The 17585-nt window shown below is 34.6% G+C and overlaps 1 protein-coding gene across 1 annotated transcript in view; it reads left to right on the forward strand.

Annotated features, from left to right (window-relative positions):
* The window catches only part of PsGEF (Protostome-specific GEF), a 278552-nt gene that overhangs the window by 20589 nt on the left and 240378 nt on the right, over window positions 1–17585 (forward strand). The window contains exons 2-3 of the mRNA XM_085823244.1: window positions 8848–8942; window positions 17196–17245. Of these exons, the coding sequence (XP_085679370.1) occupies window positions 8936–8942; window positions 17196–17245 (57 nt within the window). The 5' untranslated portion in view covers window positions 8848–8935. The remainder of the gene's footprint in view (window positions 1–8847; window positions 8943–17195; window positions 17246–17585) is intronic.

The following is a 17585-nucleotide window of genomic DNA, read 5'->3' on the forward strand; positions in this document are numbered from 1 at the left end:
ACGGCCTAGCTTAACTAGGTGTTCTGCTGACTTAGGGTCTATGTCTATCACCCAGTTTTTCCTTCCGCTTTGCCCGGAACGGCTTGCTCGTATTTGAAAAGCACTGGGATTGAAATTGGGCAGTTGGTCTACAAGTGCTGCTGTTAGATCTTCTTTTCCTAGATTCTCAGGTACTCCAAAAATAATTACATTTTCCCTTCTTGGCTTGGGCTCCCGAAATTCAAGTGTCTCTAGTAGTGCTGGCCTGCTCTCGATTGCCTGTTTCAGGCTTAGCAGGTGAGCTTTTCCTCGACACCGGGTGAGAAGCTCTCTGGACCTTGTCGGCCGAATCTGCAGTAAAGTGATCCCTAGCTGGGAGGGTTTCAAATCTGCCGAAAGTTGAGCTTTAATCCCTTCGGGTGTCCGTGTGGAGTTCTCTGACCTTAATAATAGAACGTGCTCCGATAGAACTGGAGAAGATCTTGAAGGTGGAGAAGTTTTCCGCTTCTTTCGTGTCACCTCAGTGAAGGAATATTCTTTTGTGGACATTTCTTCTGGGGCTGAGGATTCCACTGCTTGATAAGACTTGGAATGTTGAGGATTCTCGTGAGGTGGCTGTAAACTGTGTGCGAGTTGCTGTTGTTGCAGAGCCAAGACTTGTCCCTGTAGCTGGGCGAGATAAACCTCTTGTTCCGTTAACGTTATGCGGACGGTGTTCACAAAAGATGTAAATTGCTTTCTTTCAGAAGCGTTTAGTCTGCGAGATTCCTTTGCTTGTAAGATGAATAACTGGAGTTTGTTACAGATGTGGTTAATTGCTTCCAATCTGGAGTTAGGTGTCGATGTGCTAGCAGCACCTTTAACAGAAGGGGGAGAATGTTGAATATTATGCTCCGTACCGGCTGGTGATGAGGGAGTATCCGAAGGCATAGTAAGTAAGAGAACACAATGAAGATGCTTTTAGAGCATAAAAAAACGAATGATGAGATGAATGATGGATACACATGCACGTGCAATATTCCAGGAATACTCAGTTTACGCGATAGCACTGTAAGGAAAGGTAGCGGAACATAATGAACACACTTCGCGACGCTAAACTTGAATGAGGAGATGCACGATCAGATCGCATGCACTTGGGCTAGAGTACTAAGCATGTACCGCAGCAATAATAGATTAGATAGTTGCGAGAACACAATGTGTGCACTTTCACGGCACTAAAGTGGATGAGGTGATGTATAATGAAACCTCATAAGCTAATAGACTTTCTTGTATATTGAGTATGGGCTGTAGCACTATAAGAGGAAAATATATATATATATATATTTGTTTTATATAAAATGTGACGCACACACTTTAATCTGATATACTAAACAGTTCTAAGTAAGCAAAGACTGATAATCACGCACACTATTACACAGCACTGAATAATAACAAAATGACTACTAGAACACGATGCAAACACTTTCTAGGACTAAACTCGAATGAGAAGATGAGCAATCAAATCACATAAACTGACAGTAAAGTATGCACTATAGCACTATAAGATGAGATAACTGCAAGAACACTATAGTTTCACAGCATTGAAAATTTGATTAGGAGATGAATGAAGATATCTCATAAATAAATTATCTTGCATAAATATTGAGTTTGCGCTGTAGCACTATGAAAGAAAAGATTAAAAAAAAGAAAAAGAAAGAGCAATAACGTATGCACACACTCACGGTAAGCACTGAATAAAAATTACGCACTCTGTACACTGTAACGCAGCGCTGTGTAAGAAAAAAAGATGAATACTTGAGCACAATACACGCACTTTTCACTGCCCTAAGTAAGTACTGAATAATATTCACACGCACTATATCAAAGCACTGAATAATATGATTAATACTGGAGCTCTTCGTAGCATTAAACTTGAATGAGGAGATGTACAATCAAATCGCATACACTGCCGATAAAGTATGTACCGTACTGCGAGAACACGATGCACAAACTTCCGGTAATAATAATGAATAAGGAGATGTATGGTGAAATCTCAAAAATCTTCTTTACATATAGTGAGTATGTGCTATAGCACTAGTTCGGACTGGGGTATGTAAGAGGTAAATACTTCGTAAGCGTTAAAATCTCTTTCAAAATAAGCAATGCACACACTTTCACAGATATGAACTTGGATGAGAAATTGCATTAAGCAATGCACACACTTTCACAGATATGAACTTGGGTGAGGAATTGCACTGTAGCACTAATACAGGAAAATACTGCTTGAGCTGAATGCAAACACGCACTTGGCACGAATGATGTGTAGTCATGGACATCTGGAATACGGGCCCAGCGTACAGACCACCACACTACGAAGTCATGCTAAGAAGGCGGGAGACATACCTTATATACTCCCCATTTTAAAGGCCGACTGGGGTATTTAGGGGTCCCAATCGCCAAATCCTGAGTGTCCGAAATTCGAACCTGGAACTCTCGAATACGCGCGAAATGTGCTACACTGTTACCGTTCCACCACGAAGACTGCAGAAAGGAGGGAGAAAATACCTTAAATACTCTTTCTTTTAAAGGGCAACTGGGGATTAAAGCACCCAATCGTCAAATCTTCGTGATTAAGAATCATCATCCACCGCCCTTTTAGTTCGGTCGCCACTGTAGAGACATTCAGTATTTTGAAGCAAGAGATATGAAAAATGAGCAACGCCTTCGCCGGGAATCGAACCGCGGACCTCTCGATAACGCGCCGAGTGTGCAAGCCGAAAGCTACATAAACCCTACTGGTCCGCAGTCGGTAGGTGTGTGTGGCTCGCATAGAGTGCGAGAGAGTGTGTCTCGTCTAGAGTATCGAGTCCGTGCGGAGTCGATCGAGCTGACAGCCGGGCAGCGAGTGTCGAGTAGATCGTCTAGTGCATCGAAGAGTTTCTTAGTGTATCGCGGTTAGTGCATCGTCTAGAGAGCGTGTTGAGCGTTTTGAACGACTGAACCGAAGAGTCGGGAGCCGTGCTCTGTGCGTCGTCGAGTGCATCGCGAGTTGGAGCGTGGACAGTCTCGAGAGTACGTGGAGTTCCGAGAACAACCGAGCAGAGTCGGGAGCTGTACTCTGGTGCTTTGTAGTGAAGCTGCCTCCACCGTTATTGCCTGACAGTGTGAAGTCTGTGTCGCTGATTGTTCCAGCGTTTTTATAGTAGATCTTCGACGACTGTGTATAGTAGATCTTCGAAGACTGTGATTTTGGAGCTGTCCTGATTAATATTGGCTAAATAAAGTGTGTTTCGATACTTTACCAAGTGTCGTCGTTATTCACCCCAAATCCACACGAACCCCGTACGAACGTGAAAGAAGAAAATAACGTAACAAATGGTGTCAGAAAAAAAAAAAAAAAAATTGTAAGACATTTTCCATTTACTTTGGCTTTACCCGCCCCGGCATTTACTCGAAGTTAACTCATAGCAACTTTTACAGTTTTGAAGGTATATTTTCTCCACTCTTTAGTAAGTGTTTCTGAGTAGCGTAATGAGTTATTATGAGCTTTAGTTTTTTTCAAATCTACCAAAAAAGAAATGTGCATTATTTCTTTCTTCGATTTCCTTAATAGCTCTTGAGTTGAATAGTAACTAAGTATGTCATATTTTAAATTTGGTACCAAAATTTAAATTAAATTAAATATAAATAAATATCTGAAAGGTTTCAGATTTTAAATTACGTCCAAAAGGGATTTTTTAACATTTTATCTGTTACCTTTATCTATTAAATATCACGTTCTTCGCACTTAAAACATAAAATTTAGTTTAAGAGCAATATCGCAAAATAGTTTTCAATTCAGCATATCTTTAGAATTTCCGATACACAGTCTCGCTCGTTGGAGATTTTTTTTCTTTACAGTGTTGCGATAGCTCGCTTTGAAATCGTTGAGTTTGTTGATCTAAAATTCGTTAAAGTTTTACAAAATATCAAATCGATAATAAAACAAATTCCAAATTCGGGCTTACAGATGCTCTTATTCGAGTGGAGGACTACATTATTCAAAATTGGATGGCTCTAGTTACCGTTTATTGTTCATAATGAGAGAAACATACATATATTCATGCAGATTCTTATTTAATTTCTATAAATATAATGCAGTCTGTAATATTTGGTGGCAACAATCTGAAAAGTGAAACGCTGTTTTACAAAATTTTAAACGCTGTTTTTAGTCAATCAACGCAAAATACCAAAACGAAATTAAGAGCATTCCTGGGCGCATTGTCCCTTAGGGCTAAAAATTGTTTGGTATGCTACTATTTTGGGTCGGTATTCTTTTCTTATTGATTCGGATATACTGATTGAAACGGATTTTCAAATTTAGGAAATCAACCATTTAGAATTTTTCTGCAGAAGTCTTTCACATATCTTTCTATAGTTCTTTCACTTTGCAATAATTTTGAAAAAAAAAAAAAAAAAAAAACACTTCCAATATAGCTTTAATGGCGTGATTAGTTAACTACAGCTTTTGCGCTTTGGCAGCTGAGGATGATGGTTCGGTAAAACCATCGAAACTAGCCCTAGCCCTGTGAAAATTTGAAAACATAACTTGATTTTTGTTGTTTGATTTCTAAATAAACGCTATTTATGTGCTTAAGAACAACTTTTCACTAATATATTTTAACGAAAATTATTTATTACCTTTAAGACATCGATATTCTGAAACAACATTATTATTCTAAAACTTAGTATATTTTTACCGTTGCCATTCCAGTTTACATAAAGTTGTAGGAAACAAAATGATTACATATCGTTTGCAGAGGTTACATTATCTCAGTAACTGAAGGAGAAAGAAATTCCACATAAATATTTATGACTTACCGTTCAGTGCCCTTACTTCCAAGGGTAAAATGGATAAAATAATCTTTTGAATACCTTTTAAATTTATGAAACGGAAGAAAACTTTAGTTCTTTTTTCAGGTTTTCCAGTTTATCGTAAATCAAGTTATTTTAATTTACTTTTACGGTTTAATGAACTTAGTAAATGTAGATGAAGAATTCGATACACAAATTAAAGCGACCGATAAGATATTAAGTGAGTTTTAATCATTTAAAAAATACTTGAAAAAGATAACGCAGTAGCAAAAATATTGCCCTTTAAGTTATTAATAATATACTGGTTTGTCTCTGACAGAAGTTTTAAAATTTTGCAAGAAAATTAACTCTCTCTTTCTTCTAACGTACGCGTATATCTATATAATTTAATAAAATAATGAAATAAAAATGTATAGAATTAAAAATGCTATCTATACAACAGCAGGACACAATGTAAAAAAATTATGAACTAAAAAACTTTTAATTGCTTTAATTAGTTTAGTTTATTTCCTTTTATTTACTTATTCAGTTTTGTACTTATATCTGTCTCTCTCGTTCGTTATATATATATATATATACTATTTTAAAAATAATAAAATAGGGACTAAATCTATAATAATATAATAAAATGAAGCGCTAAAGCAACTTAAAATTGAAAATTTAATTTTACCAAATAAATTCTTTTAGAACATAAAGATAGTACATGAAGATAAACGTTTCATTGTTCGGAGTGAATCATGCCAACACTTGATGAAGAATAAAAACACAATTTATTCGCCAGCGTGACAGAGGAGAGTTCAAAAAGCCACGTTTACAGTTATCGAAAAACTATGATAAACACGCTGAAACAGTCAGCAACATAGCCTTCAGGCTACAATGATGAAGGCAGCTTCACGGCAAAGCACTAAATATACTCTTCACAATGAAATTTACGATGCACTGCTACTCCGCGTACAAGCAGGGTTATTTATAGCTTTTTACCTGTCTTCGAGAACATTCTGGGGAAGAAAACCGGTAAGAATTCGTTTCAGAACGAATGTTCTCGCTCCGTCTATGGCATATCGTTAATTTTGTCGCCAAACAGGCGATTTTACGCACTATTTTATGGCAACCCTAAACCCGCTTTGCAGGAAAGCTATTTTACCGCAGCTGGGCATTACGTAAAAATATATAACCTTACAGTCTAATGCCGAGAGTCGAAGTTTTTTGTGTTCTGAATGGTGTAAGAGGCTAGTTGTAAGTGAGTACGTTTTGGCTACTAAAACTGATACATTTTTGTTTCTTTAATGAAGAACTCTTCGTGGGCAATGATATAAAATATTTCTCCCACCTTCTTAGCATGCCTTCGTCGTGTAATAGTCAGCACGCTCTCTGCGTATTCCAAAGGTCCGAGGGTATTCCATATTTTTCATGTCTCCTGCTTCCAAATAACCTAATGTCTCTACATTGGCACCCGAACTAAAAAAAGGTAGTGGGTGATGATTCTCCACCGCCAGGATTTGGCGACTGGGTCCCTTAATCAACAGTTGCCCTTTAAAAAAGGGAGCATATAAGGTATTTTTGCCGTCTTCTTAGCCTGTCTTCGTGGTGTAATGGTTAGCACTCTCGGCTCGTATTCGAGAGGTCAGAGGTTGAGTCCCGGCGAGGGCACTGCACATTTTTCATTTCTCCTGCTTCCAAATAACGTAATGTCTGTAGAATAAAAACACCACCATCACAAAAAAACTGCCTTAGATCCGTATTTTTTACTATAATTTGTCAGCCTTTCTTGCAATCCTTGCATAAGACAAATACTGAATCTTACTTTTATTGTTTATCTTTCTCCATATATGAAAAAATTCTCGTCTGACTTTTCTCGCTAATTGGAAAAAAATCTTTTAATTTAAGAATTTTACAAGAACAAAATTTTGCAAAGTGAACGTACGCAAGTGAAAAATGCCTGTATTTTGATTTGTGAGATAAAATACTAGATAAACTGTCTCCATAGGTTTATTTTTTAAAAGTAAATTTATTATGTAAATATTAAAGCAAGCGACAATTAAGTGCAGTTAAGAATAAAGCAATTTTTTTCCCAAGTGTCTTTAAAAACTGCCCAAGAAAACTAAAAATAAGAATTATGTCGCGAAATAGAAAATTTAACAGAGAAAAAGAAATGATCCTTAGAGATCCCGTCTCTCATTTGTCGAAATCAAACGGAAAACTCTAATCAGCGTCGTCTTGCACCATTCAAAAATATTAATCTGTAAAATTATTTCATTTTTTTGTATTCTTACGCCTTATTGTAACTTACAGTATTATTGTTTTTGGTTGCAATAGATGCTAATAATTAGGTGTTATTTAATTCTTAAATTTGTATTCAAGATTATCCATTTATTGGTTTTTGCGTTAAATATATTCATTACATTCATTTGTACTTGTATTTACTTTTATAAAATTGTATTTATTGCTAATTGTTGCATTTATTGTTAGCCCAGGAGGGGTATTAATTTCGTGTTGGCATTTTGCGTTGAAGTCTTTAAAAAGCTGTGCAACTTTTCAGACTTTTGCCCCCAAATATTATCACCCTGTATTATATTTAAGAAATTAAATAATGAAGAATCTGCATGAATCTATGTATGTTTCTCGCATTGTGATAAAACAGCGGTACTCTAGAGCCATCCAATTTTGAATAACGTACGTCTCCTCCCGAATATGGGCATCTGGAGGCCGAAATTTTGAATTTGTATTATTATCTCTTCCATATTTTGTAAACGTTTAACGAATATTGGGTCAACTCATACTCAAAGGTTTCAAAGAGAGCAATAGCAACACTGTACGGAGAAGAAAAACATTTTTATCTCCAGAGCGCTAGACTGTGTATCGGAAATACTAAAGATATGCTCTTTTTAAATTATTTGGCAATATTGCTGTTGAATTGAATTTTATGGTTAAAGTGTGAAGAACATGATATTTAATAAGTAGAGGTAACACAGGAAACGTTAAAAAAGGTCCCTTTGGGCATAATATAAAATCTGCAAGCTTTCAGATTTTTTGTGTATATGCATTTTAATTTATAATTACAAAAATAATAATAAAGTAGCAAAACGAGTTTTTAAAACTAATAACTAGCGCCAATGCTGACATTAATGTACATATATATAATAAATAATGTAAAATCATTCTTTAATTTAATTGGTTATATCATATTTTATATTTTTCTATTTTTAATAACAAAACGGTTACACGTCAGGTTGAAAAAAATTGTTGCACTTATAGTTTATAACCACAGTTTATTGGCCCTACACATATTTTATCAAATAGCTTTAATTATTATCTTATGATTTTTATTTATTTTGTTGCATTTGTGTAACATTTCTTTGTATTTATTGTTAATTTGTATTTATCATTGTGTATTTATTTTTAACCCAAAGGGGGTTAGCCCAGAAAGGATTATTAATTTCAAAACGGCATTTTGCAACGATTTAATTTTCGAACTGTTGCCACCAAATATTATTGCCCCTGTATTATATTTAGAGAAACTAAATAATTTAGAATTTGTATGAATGCATGAATTTTTCTCGCATTGCGAAGAAACCACGGTACCCAGAACCACCGAATTTTGAATAATGTACTCCTCCAACCGAACATGGGCACTTGGAAGCCCAAATTTTTAATTTCCAGTTTTTTGAAACTTTAACGAATTTTTAATTAACAAATTCCACAATTTCAAAGCGAGCAATGGCAACACTGTACGAAAAAAAAAAAAAAAAAAAAAAAAAAAAAAAAAAAAACATTTTGATCTCCAGCGCGCGAGACTGTGTATCAGAAATTCTAAAGATATGCTATTTTTCTGTTTTTAGATATTTTGTGATATCGCTACTGAATTGAATTTAACGTGTTTGAAGTGCGAAGAACGTGATTTTTAATAAACAAAGGTAACACACAAAACGCTAAAAAAAGACCTTTTGGGCATAATGTAAAATCTGAAAGCTTTCAGATTTTCGTTTCTTATTCTATCTTTTATTATATTTAATTTTGATTGCTTATGCATTTCAGATATCCCCACAATTCTTTATTTTTTTCATTGTGATTGCTTACTTCGGAATAAGAAATCGAACCTAGGCTTTGGCAGCTATAAGTGACAATGGCTGGTAAGTCTTTTTAATTTATACATTTTATGCAGTTACCTAATAGGTAGCATCAACTTAACTTTCTGATACTGATGATAATCTGATTTTAATTTTTTAAGGATAAAATCTGATTACTATTATAATTTAGTAAGCAATGAAAAGAAATTTTCTACGTTTTTTCATAAGGTATTCCCATATTAATTATGCGAAAAGTATTTGCTTCAATTATTAACTGGTGGCAAGCATATGTTAATTACAAAAATTGTTTTACTATGCGTTAATATGTTTATTAAAATCTCCTCGTTCATTAATATGTAGTATTAATTACGATACCAACTCTGGTTAAAGTTTTAATTCATGAAAATTTTATAAAACTAACGTCGGTTTTCGTAACGCTGTAAAAGAAATCAGATTTTGAGCTGGTAAAAAAAAAAGTCTACAAAACTACTGCCTCAAGTAAAGCTTTTATGAAACACCCAGACAAAAAATAAAGTAAATCTAATCGGAATGTCAATATTATGTATGAGAACATTGTGGGGGTAAAAAAATCTGCTGCTGCGATTTTTATAAAACTTTGGAATAACTTGAGATGTAGAATCGAAATGTGGAAAAACACCCGGCATGCCGTTTCAGAGAAGTTCCATTTTGGAACAAAATTCGCATGCTAGAACGTTAAATATAAATCTAATATGTATCCTGAGTAGCGCTTTCGAGATACAAAAAACGTCAGTCGTATTTCGTCAATAGGCCTTATACTACGAGAGAAATAGGTTGAGTAGGTGTAACATGAGTATTCATCGATGAAAATTTTATCGATTAAGATTCGAATTAGGATTAGAATGTTCCCTAGAATTTTGAGAGCTTCTGTACGGAGATCACAGATGTGAAAAATGCCTTTGGAGATTTCTTTACCATGACAGATGTTAAAGAGCATTAATATTAATTACTTCTTTGTACGAAATAAAAAGGAAGTATTGTGATCGCGAAAAGTTTCAGGCATCATATTTCAACGCAAATATCCAGTTTCACCGCTATCGAATGCAATTTAACGATGTTTGTGCGTGACTTCTGTATGTAAGAACAAAATAAAGGACTCTTTTCCCCCAGAAAAATTATAAAACTAATTTAAAATGAATTCTGAAGAGAATGTTTCGTGGCGTCTGTGGGTACGTACGCACGAAATAGTAGACGTACGCAGGTAGACGCTACGAAATGTTGTGCATTTTGTGGCGTCTGATGACGGATGCGCAGCATGATGTCGTCTGAAGTTGGATGCGCAGCATGATGTCTTCTGAAGTTGGATGCGCAGCATTCTTTTTATGCAACAACACTACAATAAAATAGAAAGGGTACTTAGACAACTCCAATAGCATACACCAAGCGGAACTCTCAGCAATAAAAGCTGCCATCCACATTCCGTCAATAAACAATTTCTCCAAAAATCCATTATAAATTAAACAAATTATCCATTATATTATCCATTTGTCCATTATATACATTATCAAATTTATCCATTAACTCAGACAGCTAAGCAGCCATACTCTCCATCCGAAATCCAGACAACCGTTCTCACCTGGCTCATGAAATTAATCAAATCTCAAAAGATCTCAACACTGAAATAACCATAACTTGGATCAAAAGGACACAGTGGCAACGTTGGCAACGATACCGTCGACAATATGTCAAAAACAGCAGCTCTTTCGCAAGAAGGCAAGTTCCTCAACATCAAGTTTCCGAAATAGCTGCTACGACAAATCCTAGACAGACGTGCTTACCACGAGTGGCAAGAAGAGTGGAATAATGTTACAACAGACCGGCGCACTCCTCTGAACAAAATAGTGCTGTTTCAGACTATCTCATTTGTACTGATTATCTTTCATCTTCGGAGATCTTAAAATGCATTTATTCTTCTAATAATATCATTATCAAGATTAAAAAAGAACTGAAAAACATAAAAGATAAAAATACTTCGGTTGCATTTTCATTTGTTCGTGGTCATACAGGTGCTGTTGGGAACGAACGAGCGGATTTCCTTGGTAAGACTGCGACTAAGAGGGAAATTGACACTTTTGTCAATATCCCTAATTCCTTTTATAAGAAGGTCATGTATAAAGGTATTGTGGAGTCGTGGAACCACGAATTCCTTAATTCAAATAAAGGGAGCTTAATTAAGAGATTTTTCCCTTCCATCAAAATGAGATTGTCATGTCATCACTTCTTCACGAACTATAAATTAACCTAATTTCTTACTGGTCATGGAAATTTCAAAAGTTATTTGAACAGATTTAAGTTAAGCCCCGAATCTGTCAGTGATTGTAGCCTCGGTGGCGAGGAGAATGTTGAACACGTGCTTCTTCTATGTCCTAAATATGAGAGCGAAAGAAAAGTCTTGAAACTGGGACTGAAAAATTTTAATATTAACTGGCCTCCAGAATTTTACCAATTTATTTCCGAGAGAAGTGCTTTTAACACTTTTTGTCAATTCATTGTAAAACTTTGTAATCATCCTTAATTTTGTTTCAGTTTTTTTCTTCTGTTTATTTTGTATTGTGTTTCATACTTACTTCTGTAAGCCCCATGTGATACTTAGTGGTACATGGAGAACTTACTGTGTTTCTTTAATAAAAAATTTAAAAAAAAAAAAAAAAAATCGGCACAGAAATCAGAAGCTCCAAGTCCTTCCTAAGTTATTACCTCACCGGTTTATAGCCCATATCGAAATTATTTTCTCAAAAGGAACCTCTCCAATAGCGATAATTGCGTCTCTGGAGTCAAAGAAGATGCATTCCATTACCTACTCTTCCGCCCATTTACAAGTGACCTACACATTCAGAAACCTACCAGTCTAGATCTTATATTTAAAAGACTGGTGATATTTTAACGCCGCCTGTATCCAAAAATTTTGGAAGTACACCAAAAGCTTGGTGCTCTAGGACTGGACCTATGCCAAGTCACACCTTAGGACAGAGAATAAAAGAGCAGAAAGAGCAATGTCTATGTTTACAACTCCAATAATTGATTTCACGCAACATTAACGTTTTCCATAATGCTCCAAAACACCGAGACCATGAAATTTGGACTTTAGTTTGAAAGATCTGAACTCAGTAGAGTTTTACATTTAACAAATATCCTTACATGACAAGAATCAGACTCCCAATATATTAGCACTTACATAAAAATGCAAACTTTTCAGTGCAATGATCTCCAAAATATCAATTTTACTTTGTATGTAATTTTATGTTATTTTTCTCTTATGTTTAAATGTGACAACTCCGATGTACAATTCCAGTATTACTTAGAAATAGCATACAGTTCAAGTTTTTCACATTATAGCTGGTTAGTGTATTGGGGCAATATCTGTTCGATTCTCTAATGAAGTGTCTGGTGTCCCATACACTTTTAACTACCTGCCTACTACGCGGGCACCCCCTCCCTCCAGACCTTCCCACAGAATACGGAGGACAGCGCGGACTGGACGTTCAACGGCCAATGCTCTATTCCGCTACTGATACCCTAGTTAAGAGGAACTGACGCCACCAGACCCGCGAAAAGTTGGGATAGACTCTTTCCTACAGATCATCGGGAACCGCCAGGTTCAATATTTTTAAATCCCCGTGGCCGAGACTGCCTAGGTACAGATCCTAGCCAGTAGCTTCAGAGAGTACTCTGCGTCGGGCCCCTGGGGGTTCAAAGGAAGAAGAAAAATCAGCTATATTCTTGCCAGAAATCAAACTCCGCACCTCCCGACTGCTAAACGGATGTGCTATCGCTTACCCCACCGGAGCACTCACGGGGTGATGTGATAATTCTTTATAATTATTAACATACGGATTGCTTATTATTCTTTCTTGACCAAGTAAAATTAAGCCTATTGCTAATTTATTGAACGTTTCTAATTATTTAAGTAATATAAAGCTAATGCGTTAGAATATGCATATATTATCTAAGAAGCTACTGCTAATATATTGCATTCAAAAAGGGGACTGGCCTATAAATTGTAGTAAAAACTTTCTGATGTTATATAACACGAATGCAGTTACGACTTATAATAAGAGTGTTCGCACATTTTTAGACGATTTTCATTGCATTTACAGAAATATTTTATCTAAAATGTTTGTTTTAAATGTTCCTTTTTGATAAGCCTTATTGTTCATTCTCTTTCTACATCGTAATTTCCTAGACAATAAAATTTTTGCCAGTAGCGGAAACGATATTTTCTCTCATTTCGAACAGTTTTCCAAATTCCGACGAGGTTTGCAGATCGAGGACTGGACAATCCGCTTTTTAAAAATCCGAAAGCGCAAAAATCTGTGAGTGATAGATACATCAGAAGATTGAGTAGGGATATGAGTGAAGAGTTTGGCCTTGATATACGTTTATTCTTCCACTTCTTTTTCCAGGAAATTAACAGTGGATTTTAACTTGGGACTGCTTGCTTTGTCTTGATGCAATTATACGGATTCACGGCATTGTGGGTAAACAGAAGCTGTTCATACTTGAAAATTGGGTATAAAATACGTTCCTGATAATATCTGCAGTTGGCCTTAACTCTTTGAGGGGCAGGAGAAAAGGCAAATAACTAACTTTTCAGCAGAACTCTTGTTTTATTTACTATATCAGGTGTTTCAATGAAATTATTTGCGACAATTATACATATTTTGTCCAAGACGTGTGAACAAATGACTACTTCTGGTGGTTAGTGTCAGTGACCACCGCCCACAGAACACATCCCTACAAATCAGTCTCTATGGTACTCATGGAAACAGTTCTTTTTCATGCAGAGGGCAACTTTGCACGTGCTGCATTCCCACACTGTTCTTACAGGCTTTTTCTTGGTGCTGGAGAGTGCACATCGTCGTGAAGTTGTCTTCGATGGCTCATGCTTATGTTCTTGAAAACGAATTGCTGCATCAACTACTGGCTTATGTTTCTTGACTGTCATCTAGTGAGCTACAAGAGAACTTCAGAAACGGTCAATCTTGAAAAACCACTCACAGGGGTGAGTAAGACATTCAGTGGAAAAATTGGTTATCTGCAGTAACCACCGCATTGTTCTACATTCTATTTAATTTTTAACTGTCGTTATATCAAAAACCAGCATCAATCATAAGCACCTTTGAAAACATTTCTTTATATTCTTTCAACCATGTTCTAAGAATTTTATCTTCTCTTTGCTGCTAATAAATGGATCACTTCTAATTGAGGTCCTTTAAATATACCCAAGATTCACCTATTTTAACATTTTCCCGATTTTATCCGAATAAATGTTTCTCATAGAGAATTCTGCAGCTCGTTCTGCCTTTAGCCATGGGTCGTGTCGAAAAACAGTGTACATTACGTTTTTTCGCGTTTTTAAGATTCAAATCAGTATTAATCACTTTGTTTACAGTTACGCTGAGCATTCTAATGATTATGCAATTGTCCTTTGATTTCGAAGATTTTCGTTTAACATCATAGTTCTTACTTTTGCAACATTCGAAACATTTCATTTTTTTTGGGGGGGGGGATATACATTTTAAACAATTTTAAGGCAAATTTATGATTACTTGATAATCATCCTTCTCGTATTGAAAATATCATCTATCGCTGCTTTAAATATCGAAAAATCATGGCTTTCACAGCATTTCTTAATAACTAAATACGAGTAATTTTATTCGGAGAGAGCACAAACATAGCCTTCCTTCCAATGCTACTTTAGAAGCACCATTTCCCATGAAAACAAAATTGTCAAATAGCAGACGATAATTTGCACTTTAAAAAAATAGTTGCAGTTAAAATGTTTTTTCTAAGTAAGCGATTTTTTTTACAGCAAAACAAAATGGTCCAAAAAATGTTCGAAAAGCCTCTGTATATAAGCCTATTATTTTTATAATTTGGTCATGAAAACACTCCATTCCAAAAAAAAAAAAAAAAAAAAAAAAAAAAAAAAAAAAAGACTAAATAAACGCTGTGACTGTTTTCAATTTCATCTCCACTCAAGGATTTTTTGTTTTTGGTTTGCAACGCGCCACGAAACTACAATAATTTAGTGTTGCCCTTAGTAGTAAGCAAATAAAACGGAATTCTATATTATAAATTGTCGGAAAAAGTGCGTTTAATATTTATATAAGAAATAGTAAATATATTTTATTTTTTTAATGTGTAATATCAAAACTGAAAAAAATTAAATTATGTGAAAAATTGAATTTCTTTGCTTTATTATATCAAATAATAATAATAATAATAAATATGCATATTGAATAGATAAATGCCAATGGTTCGAGTTCTTTTTTTGAAATTTTCGGCTAAATATTAGTATCATTTAGTTCGGATATTTGAAACTCTGTTATACTTAATTTAAACACAGTTGAAAAAATAGTGCAAAATATAATTTAATAGCTTCAAAATTAATCGATTTTGTCACATTTAATCAAGAGTTCAGTAAAAATTTAATAAAAACCAGAAAGGTTTTAGATTTTAAACCAAAGGGGCGTTTTTTTAAAATTTTGTCTGTTACCTTTATTTATTAAATAACACGCTCTTCACACTTAAACCATAAAATTCAGTTTAAGAGCAATATCGCAAAATAATTTTAAATTGAGAATATCTTTAGAATTTCCGATACAGAGTCTCGCGCCGCTGGAGCTAAAAATGTTTTTTTGTGTACAACGTTGCCACTGCTCGCTTTGAAATCCTTGAGTTTGTTGATCAAAAATTTGTTAAGATTTACAAATTATGAAATCGATAATAAACAAATTCCAAATTTCGGCTTCCGCATGCCCATATTCGTAGTAGGATTACGTCATTCAAAATTCGATGGCTCTAGGTACCGTTGTTTTATCACAATGCGAGAAATATACATACATTCATGCAGATTTTTCATTATTTAATTCTTTGAAACATAATGCAGGACTCTAACATTTAGTGGCAAAAGTTTGAAAAGTGAAATGGACATTTATAGTGAACAAATGCAAAATCGCAAAACGAAAACAACAGTCCTTCAGGGACAAAGCCCCTTTGGACTAAAAAAAAAAAAAAAAAAAAAAGGAAGACAGTAAGACAGTTCGATATCTCCCGTTCTACTAGACCGATGTCTCGAAAGCACGACTTGGGATATATATTCGATTTATATATAGCATTGTTCTAACATAGGTATTTTGACACAATATCGGATCGGAGTTTTTCTGAAATAACACACCATTTTGTTTTCATATTTTGATTCTACGACTTACGTCATGCCTAACTATTCAATTTTGTAATTTTTGGTGAGAAATTTATCTTGACGCATTTTTTTTCAGTTTGCGTCAAAAATAATTTACTAGGCGAAATTCTTAATTTATAGCAACTTGTTTTCCTTTCCTTTTTTTTTCATTGTACAGGAGCAGAAAAACGGTAATCGTTCATACTTTCAAATAATTTTAACAAAGCCACACCAAACCACATTTGGCGTTATTATCGTTTATAACAAATTTCAAAACGCGCCAATATGTGAATTCACTTATATCTTAGGAAATTTTGAATAAAAAAACTCTAAATTTTGAAAAAAAAAAAAAAAAAAAACACTAAATTTTTGCAAATATACTTAAAAGTTTTATAGGTTATAATTCAAAGTTTTTTTCGAAAAATTTATAAAAATTATTTTAAAAGAAATTTAAAAAATCATAAAAAAGGGGCGAATTTTATCTGTAATGAACCTAAATTTCGAAATACTAAATGAAGAAACAAATAAGTTTAATAAAAAACGAAATATTTATAAGCAAATACCAAATTTAATTAACACTGAGGAGCTAAATTTTTGAATGCTAAGTTTTTAATAACTACTCATTGCTATTTTTGCAGAACTTGGCTGTTTGGCATTATTTGAAGTGTAGAATCGAAATATGGAGAAAAATTGGCATGCTGTTTCAGAAAAAGTCGAATTTTGTGTCAAAATATGTTAGACAATGCTATGTATAAATCTAATATCGCGTTTTCAGGAAACGAAAATCCCCCCTTTTTTTGGCAAGGTGTACATTCATATGTCTGAGAAAATTCCGAATGCTTTCAAATGACTCGAAGCGCTGGCCTATATACTTAATTTGCTTTGTTTAAAAATTAAAAAAGAATTAAATATTTCAAAATAATGTACAAGAAGCATTCTATACAAATCTTTTACAATATACTCACCTTTTAGTCCACAGACAGACTTAAAAATATTACTCGCAATTCTTCAAGTTATTAATACATTCACCTCTGACTTATATTCCATTTGATGAAATTTTAATAACTATATGTGCTATTGTTTCTTATATTTAGGTATTCGAAGATCTTTTAGATGGCCTAATGAAAATAAGAAGACACTGATAGTAAGTTTCTTATGAATTTTGAAATATTCTCTTAGTTTATGCACAATGCCATAATTATATAGTAGAATGAATCATAAAACAGATATTAATCCTCTAAATAATAAACGTGCCACCCAGTCGGTATAGTGGTTAGCGTCGTTAACTACCATGCCGAAAGGCCCGGGTTCGAATCTCGGAGAAGGCATGGATGTTTGTAAATGTATAGGGTCAGTGCGGCATGGCGGCACCCAAAATATATGGCGAGCCGAAAGTCCTCTCGTGTGAAGAGGAAAGGCGTGGGAGACCCCCGGACCCGTCCCTCTGGGGTGCTCTTCGCCAAAATTGGAGGCGGAACTGAGCT

The sequence above is a fragment of the Stegodyphus dumicola genome, chromosome 9 (genome assembly GCF_044657685.1).
Source record: "Stegodyphus dumicola isolate Sdum_Otavi_A_Nest chromosome 9, ASM4465768v1".
Lineage (NCBI taxonomy): Eukaryota > Metazoa > Arthropoda > Arachnida > Araneae > Eresidae > Stegodyphus > Stegodyphus dumicola.